Source organism: Micromesistius poutassou, assembly GCF_964030765.1.
Source record: "Micromesistius poutassou genome assembly, chromosome: 6".
NCBI classification, from domain to species: Eukaryota; Metazoa; Chordata; class Actinopteri; order Gadiformes; family Gadidae; genus Micromesistius; species Micromesistius poutassou.
The window spans coordinates 11,004,743-11,020,905 of NC_140276.1; the positions used below are offsets into that span (position 1 = coordinate 11,004,743).

Below are 16,163 nucleotides of genomic sequence, written 5' to 3' on the forward strand. Positions count from 1 at the left end.
GGAGCTGGCCTTCTCCGGTACTCCGAGTCAGCCCTCGATGGAAGGGGTATAAGGGGGTGTATCATCAGACCCTGGCGGAATTGGCAACAGGCAACATGTGTACAGGGTATGTTTCAACAACGCAGTCTCACTCCGAGTTCGTCAAAAATCAGAGGTTGTTCAAGGGCTTTTGGCGTTAACTGCTGACGCAAAGGGTGTCTTCATTCGACGCAGGGGGTTTTCAACTCATTACAACGTAATCCCTCCTCGACGTACAATTACGTGCGAACAGTACGTGCGTTACTTTCTCTACAGTTTATAGGTAGATATTGCTGTTACTGCCAGGTCACACTTTCATACCACTGTCCCCTACAGAGGTACCAGTAAAGCAACCTGTTGCAATGGCAACTAGGCTGCTGATCATGGATTTCTTTATGTCTATCTATCTAAATACATTTATTTAGATAGAGCTTTGGGGGTACACTTTTGTAATTTGCTGCCAATTTTATCCAGCCTTTCATTTACACATCTCAATACAAAACGCGAGGACACTTGCCTGTCATTGATTTATCTTTATTAACTTGCTAATGGAGTCAGCACATTGAACAAATAACTGATTGTCTGCTTGAAGCGCAGGACATGAAAACTTGCGATGTAGTACAAAATAAATTGGTGGAGACAATGCAGTGATGGTCACAAGTCACCTGCAAAAGCATTTAAAATAATTTACCATAGTTTATTTACCATGTTTCCATGGTTCATTATTTGAACAGTGAAGCGTTTGCAGCAAAAAAGGCTACACAGAGACAGTTTCAGTTGACACTGCTTACACAGATTCAAGAAGTCTAGTTGCTTATTATCTTATAGTTTGTATATTTTACAGAAACATTTCATAATACCTTGTTCTACTCTTGAAGTTGAATTAAAGGTCACCTACAGTTGAATATCATTTAAAGATATAATCAACTCATGGCACATTGAAGCTCAAAAAATTAAAGGGCACAGTTTACTCTGCCCTCGCTTTATGTATTCCACAAGTTAAGGACATATGTGTTTGTCAGCATGAATATGTGAGAGAGATAGTGAGAGAGAATATATAAATAACAATCGGTTTTATCAAGGGAGTTTCTTTAGATGTCATCTGATTTTTTATATACAAATAGAGACATAAAATGTTGGTTGGATGTTGCTTTTTTTTTTTTTACAAGAAAACCACTGCCCTTGAGAGAGTTCATGTGGAGGCAGAAGCACCTTGGAGGTACGGGTTTGTTCAGCTAGGAGGGCCAAGTGTTTTGCTCAGATCAGGGATGGGATTAAGAGGGCCACAATTTTTCATCATCCCCATCAGAGGGCCACATGACCGCGCTCTTCACTGAATCGGATATGAGAGAAGCTACAAAATAATTCAAAATAAGAACAAATTATGTGTAGATATATGTCTGTATTAGTGGTGGCTGGTGATGAAAGTTGTTGGTGGGGGTCCTCCCCCAGAAAACTTTTAATTTGGTAGATTTCCTGTATTCTGGTGCATTTTGGGGATGGCCACTACTGAAAAAATCATTCAGATTCATAGCCTATGTATGTTAATTGAACCAACATACATTCATTTCATATTTTCCATGCTCAAATGCCATTTTTAACATGTCTATACTCTTGTTAAACGACAAAAACAACAAGTTTGTTTTAAAATCCACATGAGTGATTCTTATCTTTTTTCAGTGCAAAGGGCTCAAATACATCATCATTCAATGAATGCACAAAACGGAAAAACAGTGGCCCAACATTAAGTGCAACAACTAGCATTATATTCATTGCAGTTGTAATAGTGGTAGTATATATATATATATATATATATATATATATATAATTTTTAAATCTTAAATTATCGATCTTTTTTTTTGAGGATGCGGGCCGCATGTGGCCCGCGGGCCACCAGTTGCCCATCCCTGGCTTAGTTAAAGATGTATGGCCACATGCTGGAGCCCCACAACCGGGATCCACAGCCATGTTATTCCGATATACGGAAGCATTTTGTTTCCATGGTGATAATAACGGGACCCTATTTTACCACCAGGTGTGAGTGTGATATAAACTATAAAGTCTGCCACAAGGATTGAACATGCTTATTTAACAATTAATTTGTTTGATATCATATTGTTTTATCAATTACATCAAATACATATTCAATTAATATATTTAGCACCTTATATTAGTCTAGCTTCAAACTTAGTTTTCTATTTTTATTTCCGGTTTGGTTTGGTTTTGATGCCATAACCCTATGCTGTACATTGCTGTGCATGACAGGAAATGGAAATACATTCTAATAAAATTTCACAAATATGATGAACTCTCAATTATTTAGTATTAACACCAACTATCTGTACAAAAAACAACAACTTTGAATTTAAAAACACATCCTTGACCTCCGTACTGAATCGATTAGCTTAGAATGCAGAATGTAAAGGCCTACCATAAAACATTTAGAGCTAACTTCTAACCTTAATAAATGTTGGCTAACCTCAATAAATGGTATGGCAGTCTCTACCTAGGTGTATGTTTGACTGGAGACACTTTCTCTGCTGTTAGAATGATGCCCACACCAACAATTGATAACAAATTTGGTTTGTTATGTTTTTGAAATTCTTTAAACAATATCGTAAATAAAACAAAAACACAAACCCATCAAATTGGGTTAAAAAAAAGAACAACAATTCAACGTACAAAGGCAAATGAATTGGACAAAATAATATTTGTTATGGTGTACATTGGCCTTGACACATAAAATCTTTCATCTTTTTTTACTGTTAATTTTAAAACATCAACTTTTACTTTAGCTAGTTTGTATCTGGTTTGTACTCAAGATGTCCTGCATATGAATGGAGGACGCTCCATAAAAAGAAAATGGACTTGATTCAAAGTGCAACAAGAAAATACGAGGGGGGAAGGTCAAACATCTTTGCAGTATTAACAAAACGTAGAAAGTTTGGTCTGACTTAAAAAGTTAAAACTACCATATTAGTCATGTTCAAAGCATGACAAATGGGCTTATGATAGAACTGTGTGAGGTACATCACATTTTGAATGTCAAGTGTTACAGTATAACATTAAAAGTAACTAAAAACAAACCATACTGCTAAAGAATAAATACAACAAAATGTGTTTAGAATTTGTCTATCTATATTTAGTTAATGTATTTGGCATGAAACATTTCCATTTAAGCATTGCACTATGGGACCTGGGACCAGTTAATGTCCTTTTACAGCATTACAATTATTATTAAAAAAAAAACATAAACTATGCAATAAAACCACCACAAATAAAAATTCCAGCAGTTTCGTACACAATAACCAACAGATAAAATGAGTTGTGAACCACCTAATACAATTGACTGGCTTGAGTTTGTAGAGTCCCATTTTTGACTCCATGTCATGGTTTACTGCAGCATGAAGGAGGGGGAGAGGTTCTGGTTGTGCGGGGGGTTGTTGCGTATGACAATCTCCATGATAGCGCTGTAGGTTCCCGTGGCAAACCCAACCAGGCCCAACCCACTGATGACCACGTTCTTTATGATAACCCATGGTGAGAGGCCCTCCGTATGAAAGGTCAGCATCTCCAGTAGCGGTGGGAAAATGAGCGCCAGGAAGCTACTGCTGACCGAACCAACCAATGAGATCACAAGGTCCAGCTCTGGGATCAGCACAGCTAGGCAACCTGGGTTACAGACACAGAGAGAGAGAGAGAGAGAGAGAGAGAGAGAGAGAGAGAGAGAGAGAGAGAGAGAGAGAGAGAGAGAGAGAGAGAGAGAGAGAGAGAGAGAGAGAGAGAGAGAGAGAAAGAAAGAAAGAAAGAAAGAAAGAAAGAAAGAAAGAAAGAGAGAGAGAGAGAGAGAGAGAGAAAGAAAGAAAGAAAGAAAGAAAGAAAGAAAGAGAGAGAGATATTTGAGTTATATAGTTATTTGGGCCGGCTTGATTATCCTTACTTTAATTGGCTGTCGGGGGCCCCACAAGCCTGATTAACAATGATAACACATACACATGTGTGCGCACACACACACACACACACACACACACACACACACACACACACACACACACACACACACACACACACACACACACACACACACACACACACACACACACACACACACATCATCTCTCCCTGTGCCGCCTCTTCAGTTGTAACCTCCTGAGTGGCGAGGGGCTGAGGAGATGGGGGAATTGGGGGGCCGGCGGGAGTAAAATGCTAAATGGCAAATAATTTCCTGTGTTTTTACACTCTATTGCGAAGACGGGGATTGCAAAAATGATTAATATAAATTATACAGGGAAAGCGCAATAGAAATGATGAGGAGATGATTTCCGTCTTGTTTAAAGCCTGTTCTCCTTGCATGAATAAATACATATGAATCCTCTTCTGGACCCAAAATTACTGCTCCATCGACAGTGCAGTGCACTTTTCTCATGGCTCTTGGAGTCGATTGGTGAGCAAATGCTCAGCCCTTGTCTTCCTATATGTCTTCCTATATTGCTCTTCGGTCTGTTGGTGCGTTTGTATTGGTTCACCATCGTCCCTCATGATTTGAATAAACAATGAGGCTGGCAATCTAACACATGTTGCAGGTGGAGGTTAGTCTACTGGCTGGCTGACTTTGGCTGCTCAATATTTTAAAAGTAAATTCTAATGGAGGCATTGGTCGGGACAATGAATTGATCACACCTCCCAGTACCTCACTTCTGACCTTTCCAAGCAGACAGATAGGATGTAAGCTCAGGCACTCTAATCACCGCTATTGCTCACACCTGCTTTGAGATAGCGGCAACAAGGTGATTTATATCTGTGAACGTTAGCATGGCGTTGCCATGAGACTCGCAGGTCTGGCTGACTTTCGGATGGAACATTCTGTCACTGATGACAGGAACATGTCATGAAACGTTCTTCACTTCACCGCCCATTATGCCTCCTGGCATGTAGGGCAGCAACAAAGGTCCTCCACTCTGGTCGATTTTGGGCTGTTTTCTGGACATCTCCCCATGTCAGGTTCATAGATTTAATTTCTTCCTCTACTGTGCGGCACCAGGTGGTCTTCGTCGTCCTCTCTTTCTTCTACCTTCAGTGGTCCAGTGAAGGGCCACTCTTGGGATGCTGTCTTGCACTCTTCTCAAAACATGCCCAATCCAGTTCCAGCACCGCTTTGTTACAATGCTATCCATGCTGTGTTGCTGACATCTTTTCAATAGATCCTTATTTGTTACCTTGTTGGGCCAAGAAATCTGACAGATTCTTCTCAGACTTCTCCTTGTGTGGAAGACTGATAGTTGACATATGTCACTTGCCAGGCACGATTCTAGGTTTCTTAAACATCCGGGGCTCAGTGGGGGGTATCGCGCGATCGTTATGCGTGATCGCGGGCGGACGAGATTGTTGACGTTTTTAATTATTATAAAAAATGTCAACAATCTGTTATTATTATTTATTTTATTTATTTTTTATTATTATTTTTTAAAACATAAATAGATTCGGGGCTATTTCAATTTGATCCGGGGCTTTAGCCCCGAATAAAACAGCCTAGTGATGCCACTGTCACTTGCTGTCATTCTCCAGCATTCTGCGCCATCGACAAAGGACGGTATAAGACAGGATTCATTGTCAAGTATTACGATACACGCTGCTAGCCACACAGGAATAACAGACACATAAAAAGGTGCTGATACGCACGTTGTCAAGCAGTCAGGGCCATACACTGTTCGTCTCCATCTTACTTATTCACTTAAAAATGCCTATCCTGACTGTTAGAACACCACATGCAGCTGGGCGTTAAATTGTGTGGTCGTTAGATGGCAAGGGTGGAGAGGACTGGGGGTGGGGGAGGTAACCCCATAGAAACGCATCTTATCTCCAGTAGAGGAATGTCCTCACTCTCTAACCCAACAGACAACCATCTACTCTCTAGTAGAGGAAATGCCTCACTGTCTAACCCTACAGAAAACCTGTCCACAGGAAAAAATGACCTCAGTGTCTATCCCCACAGAGAACATCTCAACAGGAAAGAAGGACCACAATGTTTATCCCCACAGAGAACATGTCCACAAGTTAGAATGACCCCACTGTCTATCCCCACAGAAAACATGTCAACAGGAAACAATGACCCCACTGTCTAACCCAGGGGTCGGTCACATGCAGTGGAGCCCTGGCGGGAACACACTAGGTCTGGTGGCATTTTGTCAGGAAATTTGCATTAGAATTTCTCCCCAACAAATAAATAATGTGTTCACCTTCTCCTTTAGATACTATTTTTTTAAGCTCTTCAAAAAAACTAAAGACACAAATTGAATGTGGCTCTGCCAGCCAAAAACACCGACACCCTGTTCAAACCCCAAAGACAACCTCGCCACCCCCAGTAGAGTGTTTGCTGTCCGTCATCTGTCCTGCCTCCTGTGGGTTTTATCCTCCCCTATGCTGCAGGCAGCGGGGAAAGATCAAATGCTAGAGACAGCCAACTCAACACGCCGTGCTGTGCCGTTCTGCCCCCGTTGCTTTGTGGGTAATCCCAGTGCTGCTGTGGCGCCACCAGATAACTTTAAAGAGTAGCGGTGGCAGCGGGTTTCTCTCGCTCCGGATAGCCTGGAACTGCCTTGGGTTCCCTTCAGTAGCATCTTAACTTTCTTGATCTCTAGGGATCCTGTCGGTACACGTGGGGGCCAACAGGCCTCAAACTCCTCTATCTCTCCTCGTTCGCTCCGCTCTCTCCCTCATCTTTCTGTAATCTCCCTCTTCTTTATCTTGTTCTCATTCAAAGCCAAATCCACTTGCCCAGAGTCCACAGTGCCATTCATCACTCTACGTGTCCCCCCCGCTCCCCCTACAATAATGCAGAGGCTTGCCGTCAGACATAAAAGATGCAAATGCATTTATTTATTTTTATGAGCTTATCAATATGCGCCAGCAGGAACCTTTGAACATCAGCAAATTGGCATCTGCATGATTCCCTATAGGTTCCGATGAGCAGAAGGAATGTCTGATGGAAGGTGGGACTCTGTAGCTTTACTAGATGAGGCACAGTTCTGAGTGGCACAGCTCCCTGTAGAACTAAGGTTAGAGCTCTTTCTATGCTAGCATTCTAGAGCTCAACGCTAACATTCTAAACTTCTACATTAACAATCTAGACCGGTGGTGCTCAAACTTTTCTCCAAGTGTACCCCCTCTAAGATTTTTTTTAGCTGACTTCCCCCTTCTCTTGCACGAAAAAACTTGGAACATGAACAAAAATAATTAACATAAATAATGTATGTGTGTTCTATTTGGCAGTGTAAACATGAACATTGAACATGAACATGAACACTCACAATCTAGTGAAAAACATGCGCCTGTGCTTCATGAAACTGCTAATTGGTCGCCGCCATGACAACCAGTCCGGTTTCCCATTTCCAGTTAGAAGCAAGAATACGTAGCTGGTAGTACTTTAGTGAGAGGATGAGTTCGGGCTCCACTTGCCATTTTGACCTAATGTAATATATAAAACTTATTGCCGTAGCCTTCAAGATATGCGCTAGCGATGCAAATGTGCTAGCCGCTATGTAAACAGCACTCGACCAGAAATGGAAAACCAGAGGGCCACTATGAATCATGGGAAATATAAGTGTCATGGAATAAGGTGGATATTCTTCAGGAAAGTGACGTAAGTAATTTTGGTGTTTCTGGATGCGCTTTCTTTTTCATGGATTCTCCCTTCTCCTTGTTTTTAGATTTGCATTTCAACCACTTGTCCATTTCCTTACTATTGTCTAGCTTTCAGTATTGAAACTTGCTCAGGGTGGAAAAAAAACGAGTACCCCTAGGGTAAGCGTACCAATGTTCTAGACTCCAGAATGTTAGAGTTGAGGTCTTACGCTATCATTCTACATCTCTTCACTAGCATCTAAAGTTCTAAATTATATACCAGACTCTAGAATGATAATGTTGAGCTCTAACAATATAATTTTCGAGCTCCAAGCTAACATTCTTAACCCCTACTCTAATTACTCTAATAAAACAACTATAATTTTATTCCCTAGCATGTTAGTAATGAGCTCTTATGATAGCATTCAAGCTCTGCAGTAGCATTTTGGAGCTCTACTATAGGTTTTCCACACTGAACACAGATTTGATTTGATTTGATTCAGGACCACCAGGTCTGTTTTATCATGGACCATTGCAAACTAATCAGAGATAAGCAGGATCTGTGTATTACGAGACATGCTGCTAGACAGCGTGTGACTAGAGTCGGAGCTCATGGTTCACTGCGCTGTCTGGAAATTATTATTAACAAAGACAAGAATGATCAAGGCCAATATATGAATGGATGTTCTTACGAAAACACAACATCACTGTACACAGGGGGATCTTAAACCTTTTCATCCCAGGAAACGAAACACAATTTCAGACCATTTTAGTGTGCCCATAGAACCCTCTGAGCACACCGGAACTGCTGATACTTTTGTATTGACCTCCGACTGGATCACGACCCATTTTGGGTGAAGACCATTGTTTAACGACAGGATAACAGGATAAGGAGAGTGTTTAGACTGAGAGGGGATCTATGTAAGAATCAACTGAAGGGCTTTGAGCAAAGGAACTAGCAGAAACCCTCTAGTTTACAAAGTTTGCCTCTCTAACATCTCTGTGGTCTGAGCTGGACCTCAGGGGAGAGGTCAGGGGTCAGACAGATCTATAACTGAAGGATGGCTGCTGGTTATAAATAAAAGACAGGTCTGTTCAGTGGAGTGTTTTAAGTGTTTTGAACAATAAAGAGGCATAGTTAATCCTCCACACTCTCTTGCTCTCTACATTTACATTTTTACATTAAGGGAATTTAGCAGACTCTTTTATCCAAAGCGACTTACAATAGGTACATTTACATTATAGGATGATGATAAAACCAAATGCAAAACACTTACAAATGCTAGGTTAACCCATTCCCGTATACAACAAAGCTAGCTAGGATAAGATGCTACACAACTAAGTACTATAACTAAGTACGGCATACAAGTGCGTACATTGAGTGCCAGGGCGTACAACATACTCTCTAGCTGTGTTCAAAATCGTTCCCTATTCCCTCACTCACTATTCCCTATATAGTGTTTATGATATAGTGAACTATATAGGGTACGAACAAACGAGAATTCGGACACTACGCTGAACATTTCTGAACGTCATTTGCGTCAGTAAATGCGCCCGCATTGCATTGTGGTATACGGGAGTAACATGTAGGGAACATCGTATGTTCACTCAAATTATTATAGTTTTATAGTGCACTATATAGTGAACGAAATTAACCGCTGAGAATTCGAACAGCACTACAAGATGGCGAGCACCCTATATAGTGCACTATATAGGGGATAGGGAACGATAGGGAACGATTTCGAACACAGCTTCTGTCTCCACAATTTACAAACACACAAAAGGAAAGACAATCTGGTTCTTCCCAAAGCACTAAAATTTAAATTGCCTGGTAGCCTCTTAACGAGAAAAACAACACTTTGCTAAGTAACATGGCTGATCAATTGTCAGGTTCATTAGGTAGTCAGGGTAGCCAAAGCACTCTCTTCAAAAGAATTGAATGCAGAAGTCAATAACAGTTATTTGAAAGAACTACAAAGGCCTAGCCTATTAGCCACAGCGGATAATGTAGTACTTGGTTTTCTATGATCCAGAATGATTTAGCTTCTACTGCTCGCGATTCTAGCTAAGAAAAAAGCTGGATATTCAAAAAATGTGCATTATTCCAGCCAACAATGTAGCTACATTTGTTAAGCAATAAATTAGCTTTATTTTAGCCAAGAAAGTAGCTGGATTCAAGCTAGGAACTAGCCAAGACAGTATACCTGGGCAGGGCAATATACCTTACAGGTGAATACACTGGACAGGTAAATATGCGTCATATGCGTCATAGTCAATGACAAGTGACTATGACCTCCAAGTAAATATGACTTACAGGTAAATATAACGAGCACAGCCCGCATGAGCAGGCCCACGGCGATCTTCCGGCGATGGCCGGAGACGCGGTCGACCACGGGCGGGATCAGGATCTCCGCCGGCACATAGAACTGGAGGGCAAAGGTTATGAAGATCCCAATGCTGTAGAGGAGCTTCACGATCTGGTACATCCTGCAGAGAGGGAGGGTGAGGTAACAGCAATTAATACAAATACCGCTATGGGTCGTCTGGTGGTTAGGGTCTTTGACTCCTAGCTGCAAGGTCCCTTAGCGAGATCCCCTACCTGCTCCTTAAATACATGTATCTGTATTCAATTGTAATTAACTTTGGATTAAAAAGTCAAGACCAAATAGCAAATGGGAATAGACAAAAAAAGTTAGCTGGGGGGGGGGGGCGGGGTATAGACAGGTGTTTGACATACATTAAAAATGTATACCAAACAATACATGTTTAAATATCTTGCAGACTTGCATGGCAATTAATAACCGGTGAACAAAGAACAGTTCATTGTGCCACAGGGGTGCGTCTTTGCACCAAGGGGGTGTGTCTTTGTATGAGTATTGTTTGTGTCCATCGTGCGTGTTTGACTACAACACAGGGCCTCAATGTCCCTTTTGACGAGATGCCGGCAAATGTGAGGCCCGTTGGGCAAAGACAATCAGTTGGAAGAGGCTGTGAGACATGAATGAAGCATTGAATGCCGTATGTTGCCTTTCCTCTTAAGAGAAGTGGTTCACCATCAGTCTTTTGCTTTGCTATCTCCCTAGGTAGCCAATATACCCCCTTAATTAAATGAGTTATTCAGACACAAATGCATGGGCACACACATGTGCATGAGCACTCAAACACAAGCTCACATGCACACACACACACACACACACACACACACACACAACCGTGCATCGCAACCCTGCAATATCAACAAGACATGAAACAATGAATCCATTCCAAGACAGAGGGACAGAGTCAGCTTTTCGGATCAACAGCGAGCAATCTGAAGCGTGTGTTTAACCGAGGGTGCACAGTGAACCGTTGTGCTTTATCGAGCGGTGTGCACGTGCATGCTCAATCGAAGTATAAAGGAAAAGCTGAACCATGCATGAAATGCTCAGTGTTAATCAACATCATTTAAAAGGCTCAAGGCTAAATGCGTTTCGCAAATCTGTATTCATCTCAAGTAACAATACAAACAAAAAAAATCAAAGAAACAAATCATATCTTGTACTCACACTATGGAATGTTTAATTAATGTCATAGTATTTCATTATTCTCAGTGCATGGTTTGGCTTATCAATATTTACATTTTTTCTTCATCTATATCTAAATACAAACATTACTTTTATTTTTTAAAGTAGTATCTTACCAGCTGAATTTACTTACCAGTTGAATGAGCATTGAATGCTAGAATGATGTTAGCACAATCAAAGCACACACAGTTCTAGCTGAAGGTTGATAGATCCCCCGCAGTTTGGAGGAGTGACGGAGCCTGACATTTACATGATCATAGCATGACATTAGCATGACATTAGTGCTGTGTCAGCTGAAGGTTGGTGGCTCACCAGCAGTTGGGGAGGTTAAGGGTGATGCTGCCAGCAATTGTGTCTCCAAAGCACATGTACCCCACTGTGCCCAGACTGATGTAGACGAAGGTGACCACGCCCATCCCGGTGTACAGCACCATGCTGAAGCCCTCTGGCTTCTGCATTTTGTTCTCAAGAGGAAGGACCTGCGGATGGAGGCGCAGTAGGAGGTGAGTGTGTGGACTGTCTGGGCCAAACAGGTGCCAGTTCTTATGAGCATCTATGGCAACAACACAAACAACAGGAAATATGAGATAACGTAATAACTTTTTTATATATGAAAACACTAAAGTAGAACCTGTACGAATCTTATTGAAAATCCCTGTTCTGTAAATAATGTATTGTAAAAAGATAATTTCATTATAATAATCATCTTATCGCATCAGAATAAACCTCTATAGTTATTGGTGCTTTTTACCACTCCGATGCCCTCGAAGGCAAAGATGGCCATGCCAAAGAAGAGCGGGTAGTCCTTGGCTTTGCCCACCAAGGGCAAGTTGATTGGGAGTTCGATATTCTGGAAACAGGAAACAGGGAACAGAGTGTGATCACAAAATGTTGGCTAGCTTACTGGAGGAGGAACTGCTAAGCACATCAGTAGAGTGGGAAGGAGAGTTCAATGGTTAGGGTGCGGTGTTCAAAACCAAAGGTCCAAAATCTGAAAGCCTCTTTGAAAAAGATTCCCTAACCTCTTCCTGTTCATTACTGCCACCCTTTGGATCAAAGTATCTGACAATTGACTAAATAGTAAATAGAGTATGTGTAACTATTGGGTCCAGATCATACCCCTGCACTGCATTCATGTCCTTTCCTTGAGGCAACACCAGCCAACATCAAAAGATAAGTGTGGTAGGCCTTGATCACCTTGCTGAGGGTTTTTGAGCAAGGCACAACTGTATCTTTAGAAAATAAAGCTACATTTTCTATAAGCTGCAGGAGTGGTAAAATGGTTTCAAAATACCAGCAAAAAAAGGGCACTCCATAGTATAAGCCACATCTTACTGCAAATCTTTGCCCAGAACCCAAATGCCTGCACATTGCACCCAATGCTTGCATAAACACCATAACACAATTGTTTAAATAATTATTTTAATAGTGTAATAATAGTATTTAATAGTATTTCAACTGATGGTTGAGTCAGACTCACAGACTCAAACATTGATAAGCGTTGGTGGATAATTGGAGACAACACAGATTCAAACTTTAGTAAACCCAAAACTTTTTGACTGGTAGGCAATACATTTAGACCAAGAGGCTTTGAATTATTGTTCATGGATTGCGAGAACATTGTGGAAACGGTCCACCATCTGTCAGTTATGAAGTGATTCCAAGGTTTATTTCTTTACAAGGTTATCTGTTTCTGGCAATGTTTCTCTAATGTGAATGAACGTAATATGGGCTTGACATCCGGACGACATGAGGGACTTGGGCAGATTTGTTTTTTTTAAATTGTTTGTGTCTGCAAAATGGAGCTATAATCAGCTCCGGTTTCCGCTTTATATTTGAAAATATGGTAGTTCTGAAGGTAACTTTAAAACAAATCGTACCACCTGGCCCCACATTTAAGTCGAGAGTGAGGAATGTCATTGCAAGGAGCCTAATGCTAATTGAAAACACTTTGAATTACGGCGGTGGGGAACACAAAAAAACATTCAGGGAATACATCTAAGACAACACTTTCTCTGGAAATCTTTCCTGAGGTCGTTTATTATAGAAGCTCTTAACCGGTCTTGTAATTTATTCTTTCATCCTCATCCTCTCTCTCTCTCTCTTTCAGAGCAAAGCTCTCTCTGCCTGATGGATTATTTCTCCGGTTGGGAAACAGGGATGGGATAGTGTCTCTGCCAGGAAGAATTCTCCTCTCATCCATTAAACCCAGGAACCGATTCAGCAGGGACCTGGCAATCAGGCCCGTCCAGGGAGGAAAGCAGTGTGTTTACTTCAGTGTAAACGTTTTTAAGGTGTACTGTATGTTTAGATTCAGGATAAATGAACAGCTTCAGAATAATCTATTCAATGGTCTCATTATTCAACAGTCTCATCTCACTTCCATATTAGATTCCATCTCATATGTTTGTTCCAGTTTCCATAGCCGAGCAAACTTGAGGGAGAAGGAAGGTACCTTGGAATTCAAACCAAATTTTGCTGCAGAACACAATCTCCTGACATATTTAAAGCACTGTAATTTTGGTTGGCCTAAAGAATTAAGGGCTGAAGCTCCCAACTGTGAATATCCCATGTGATAATAAACAAAAAAAATATATATAGGTCAGGGGGCGATACATCCCTCAGTCCCAGAGAAATCCACTTCACACACGCCGTATCAAACATGGGATGATGAAATTATCTATTGTTAGTTTTGTATTAGGATTCGGATAGGCTATTAAAAAATTACTTGAATACTTCGGTAGCACCTTAACAACTGGTGTCCAGTTTGAGAATCAGCAAGACAGACAAAGACAGACTTCAAATGCACTGGTTGTATTGATAATAATATTTACTAAATGTTCTGGGGTTCTCCCAAGGATTTGGTTTTCCATGGTGGCAGTCTATTTAGTTGGGTCCTTGGAAATAAGAGGTTGCAGTTTTAATAATGAATGTATTATGCAGCTTTTTAAATGATTCATCAGGACCAAAAGATAACAAAAAGCTCTACCGTCCACAAAGCAATCCTCAGTGATATTGTGGTTTTGATTTTGGCATTTAAATAGAAATAACATTGTAAAACTAAAACTAAAAGTTGGATAAAAACACGCAGCAATGAACTCCACCGGCTCAGATTGCAGGGGAAGATTCTTTTTTCTATATTTGATTATCCGTTCAGAAAACCTAACGATTATACAAAGCCTCAAATCATGAACTCAAACCAGCCATACCTACCACTGAGCTGAGACCATAGGTCGATTTAAATTAAAAAACACCAAAAGTGGAATTTACAGGTAGGGTCATGCAGGAGTTATAACATTTTCAAGGATGCCTGCTGACTTGTAATTGAGTAATTAACTTGCATTTTATTGTGTGTTGTTGCGTTGTGTGTAACAGTTATGAGGTAGTGTCAGCTGACCACAGGGCTGTGTTGTGTAGCATTGTGTGTAGTTGCGTTGTTCAGAATTGTGTGTAGTTTGGTCGCATTGCCGTGTTGAATTTTGTGTAGTTGCATTGTGTGGCTGTGTGTCATATGTGGTTGTGTGTTACCCTAAGGGAGTAGTAGTAAATGTGCACCAGTCTGAGTTGTTTATTTATGTTGTGTAGCTGTGTTGTATTGTGTGCGTGTCGTTGCGTTTGGGGTTGTGCGTTACCGTGAGGGAGTAGTAGTAGATGAGCACCAGGCTACAGGTCATCACCAGGTTGGCGAGGAACGACAGGGGGGCCATGTACTTGAGGTTGGGGGTGAAGACGAGGAGGATGAAGAAGGGCAGGAAAAAGAGCATGTAGATGCGGGAGTCAAAGCTAGTCCCCCCCAGCGCCGTCTGGTTGCTCTGGTTCACGTGGCAGTCCCAGGTGGTGGCGTTGGCCGCCTCCACCACCTGTCAAGAGTGGAGGAGAAGCGGGGAGAAGGAAGATGAGTAGGGAAGAAGGATTGAGATTTAAAATCTATTTTCCAAGAGAGACCTGGGCCCAGTTTCCCGAAAGCATCGTTAGCCTAAGCGGTCCGTGAAGTTCATCGTACGAGCATCGTACAGTTTTCACACCGTTTCCCGAAAGCATTGTTGAGTAACGAACGTCGTGAAAACACCTCACCTAACACTCGTAGAGCACTAAGAGCATTGTTACTATAGCCTCAGTAGAGTCACCAGCTGGACATTCAGTGGTAATTTCGCAATACCCCAAAAACAGTGGTTACCGCCGATATATTACTCATAGACTACTGATTTAAACAGCAAAAACAGAGACATGTTAGAAGTCAACAACAACATAATTTATTGCAGCAATTTAAAATTCCAAAAATACATCCAAAAATAAAAAATAAAATACATAGAGCCGAACTGTACCGATCAAACGCCACGTCACAAGGCAGCCCTATCACAAGGCATATAATAAAATCAAATGATTCCATTGCTCTTGTGTGGGAGGTCGCTTGCGATCTGCACTTGCTGTCTCCCTCTGATTTTAATTCAACCATTGTGGTAAAAATGTCTTCATACTGATCAATGACAGAAGACTACTGAAGAATACTGTTCATGAATCATGGGTGTTGGAGAATTTCTACAGGCGTTTTTTGTTGCGATTGTTTGCCATAAAGCACTGTAGGCGCTTCGGTGAGGCTGTGATGAAGTTCACTATTTATTGGCGTGTCTAGACAGTAATGAACATCCCTGACCTTAGTGGAGTGCACAATCGCCAAGTTGAGAGTGTGGTTTCTGCAGTGAACATAGACTGCGGGAAACTGTGCTGCGATGCATGCCTTTCCCGCTTACATTGCCTGCACCACCATACCCCTGCCCAACAATATGGGCAGGATCTAGACCAGCAACAGCAATAGCCGTGTCAATGCCTCTGCGTTTGAATGATAATTTATTAATGGAACGTTGCATTTTGAATATTTACACCAAAGATTCTAGACTAGAGAGTGTGCGCCAATCAATGAAACCTTATGCGGAATCAGAGAAAGTCTGCTCTCTTTGCTGC

The 16,163-nt window shown here is 41.4% G+C and overlaps 1 protein-coding gene across 2 annotated transcripts in view; it reads right to left on the bottom strand.

The window, feature by feature from the left end:
• Positions 1 to 591: 591 nt before the first annotated feature.
• slc36a1 (solute carrier family 36 member 1) overlaps positions 592 to 16,163 on the bottom strand; it is a 25,185-nt gene continuing 9,613 nt past the window's right edge. For both annotated transcript variants that reach the window (XM_084469869.1, XM_084469868.1), the window contains exons 8-12: positions 14,834 to 15,061; positions 11,953 to 12,051; positions 11,514 to 11,680; positions 9,953 to 10,125; positions 592 to 3,690 (exon numbers count right to left, since the gene is read on the bottom strand). In XM_084469869.1, the coding sequence (XP_084325995.1) occupies positions 3,413 to 3,690; positions 9,953 to 10,125; positions 11,514 to 11,680; positions 11,953 to 12,051; positions 14,834 to 15,061 (945 nt within the window). In that variant the 3' untranslated portion in view covers positions 592 to 3,412. The remainder of the gene's footprint in view (positions 3,691 to 9,952; positions 10,126 to 11,513; positions 11,681 to 11,952; positions 12,052 to 14,833; positions 15,062 to 16,163) is intronic.